We start from the raw sequence: 1,232 nt of genomic DNA, 5'->3' as shown, positions 1-1,232 counted from the left end.
AATTATGTCTACAACTAATATACAAAAAATACATAATCCATTCAATTTTAAGCAGTGTTGTTAGGAAAGACTTAAATAAATAAACTCAGTAATTGAACAAAACAACTACAAACCAATTGCATTAAGAGTTGAAAACATTTCATTATAGGAGACAGTCTTTATTCAAATTAGCAACACAATTACACCTCAACTATAATTCTCCAGAACAGAAAAAATACAACTTCATATGTTAAACTACAAATTATCTTCAATAGTACTCAGGAAAAACATTCTTGTGACTGTATCAATTTTTATTTCCTTTTGAGAGCATTCTTACAAGATCTTTTGTTATGCCCTTCTAGTCCGCAGTTGCCATATGAAACCTTGTACTTCTTTGCATTTACTTCATCATATGGTTTGTATCTTTGTTTTTGAGGTCTCCCTGGCTGTCTTTTCCCAATAGGTGGCATTACAACTTCTTCAGCTATATGTTGTGGCACATTCCATTTGCTTTCGTCAGGCAGCGGGTCTACTAGTATTTCATAAGTATACAAAAGGCTCTCCCTCGTGTAATAAGGAGAACAATAGTTTTCATAAGACTTGTTCTTGTGCCTCAAAGCCGCCAAAGCATATGCACAAGGAAGTTCATCAAGCTGGAATTGTCCGCAACTACATCTTTTGTTTTGAAGGCAAATAATGAAGCATTTCACACCATCTATCACAGTATGGATGTGATCTGTGGAAGCCCTCACCTATAATTTCATTACAAACACACAACAAGTTGTCTGCAACATATACAAAATAACTAAAATTATATAACATTTTATCTACAATTAACAGTATATATTTAGTTTGATGAAATCAATGATCTGATGTTACTGGCTATAGCTTACTCTCATCTTCTCAATAATGTCATGTTGCCAGAAGATTCGAGGGCATGTTTGCCCGGGATAGAGAGGAGAGGGAGGCCAAGAGGTCTCGAGAGGCTGGTTATTATTCTGGGGCTCGTGCCCCAGCAGCTCGCCATGGTAGGGGTTATGTGAGCTGCCCCATTCATTCAGCTCTTCCAGCCTCCAGCGGTGTTCCAGCTCTTTCTAGACCCCAGGAGCCTTATTATGCATCGCCAGTATCTAGTGTGCCTCCTACATTGGGTATTCCTAGCGGCCAGTTCAGCAGACCTGGCCCGAGCCAGTCACAGTAGCCACGCCCTCCCAGAGCTTATTTTGAGTGTGGCGACACTCACCACATGGTGA

At 39.4% G+C, this 1,232-nt stretch overlaps 1 protein-coding gene across 1 annotated transcript; it reads right to left on the bottom strand.

The window, feature by feature from the left end:
- Positions 1–290: 290 nt before the first annotated feature.
- Positions 291–878, bottom strand: LOC107800450 (uncharacterized). Its single transcript, XM_016623618.1, has 2 exons — positions 873–878; positions 291–731 (listed from the first exon to the last, which is right to left on the bottom strand). Exons 1-2 carry the CDS (start codon positions 876–878, stop codon positions 291–293), a joined length of 447 nt encoding a protein of 148 aa, XP_016479104.1.
- Positions 879–1,232: the final 354 nt, after the last annotated feature.

Source organism: Nicotiana tabacum, chromosome 21, assembly GCF_000715075.1.
Source record: "Nicotiana tabacum cultivar K326 chromosome 21, ASM71507v2, whole genome shotgun sequence".
In the NCBI taxonomy this organism is placed as follows: Eukaryota; Viridiplantae; Streptophyta; class Magnoliopsida; order Solanales; family Solanaceae; genus Nicotiana; species Nicotiana tabacum.
This window is presented reverse-complemented; position numbering and strand designations above follow the sequence as displayed.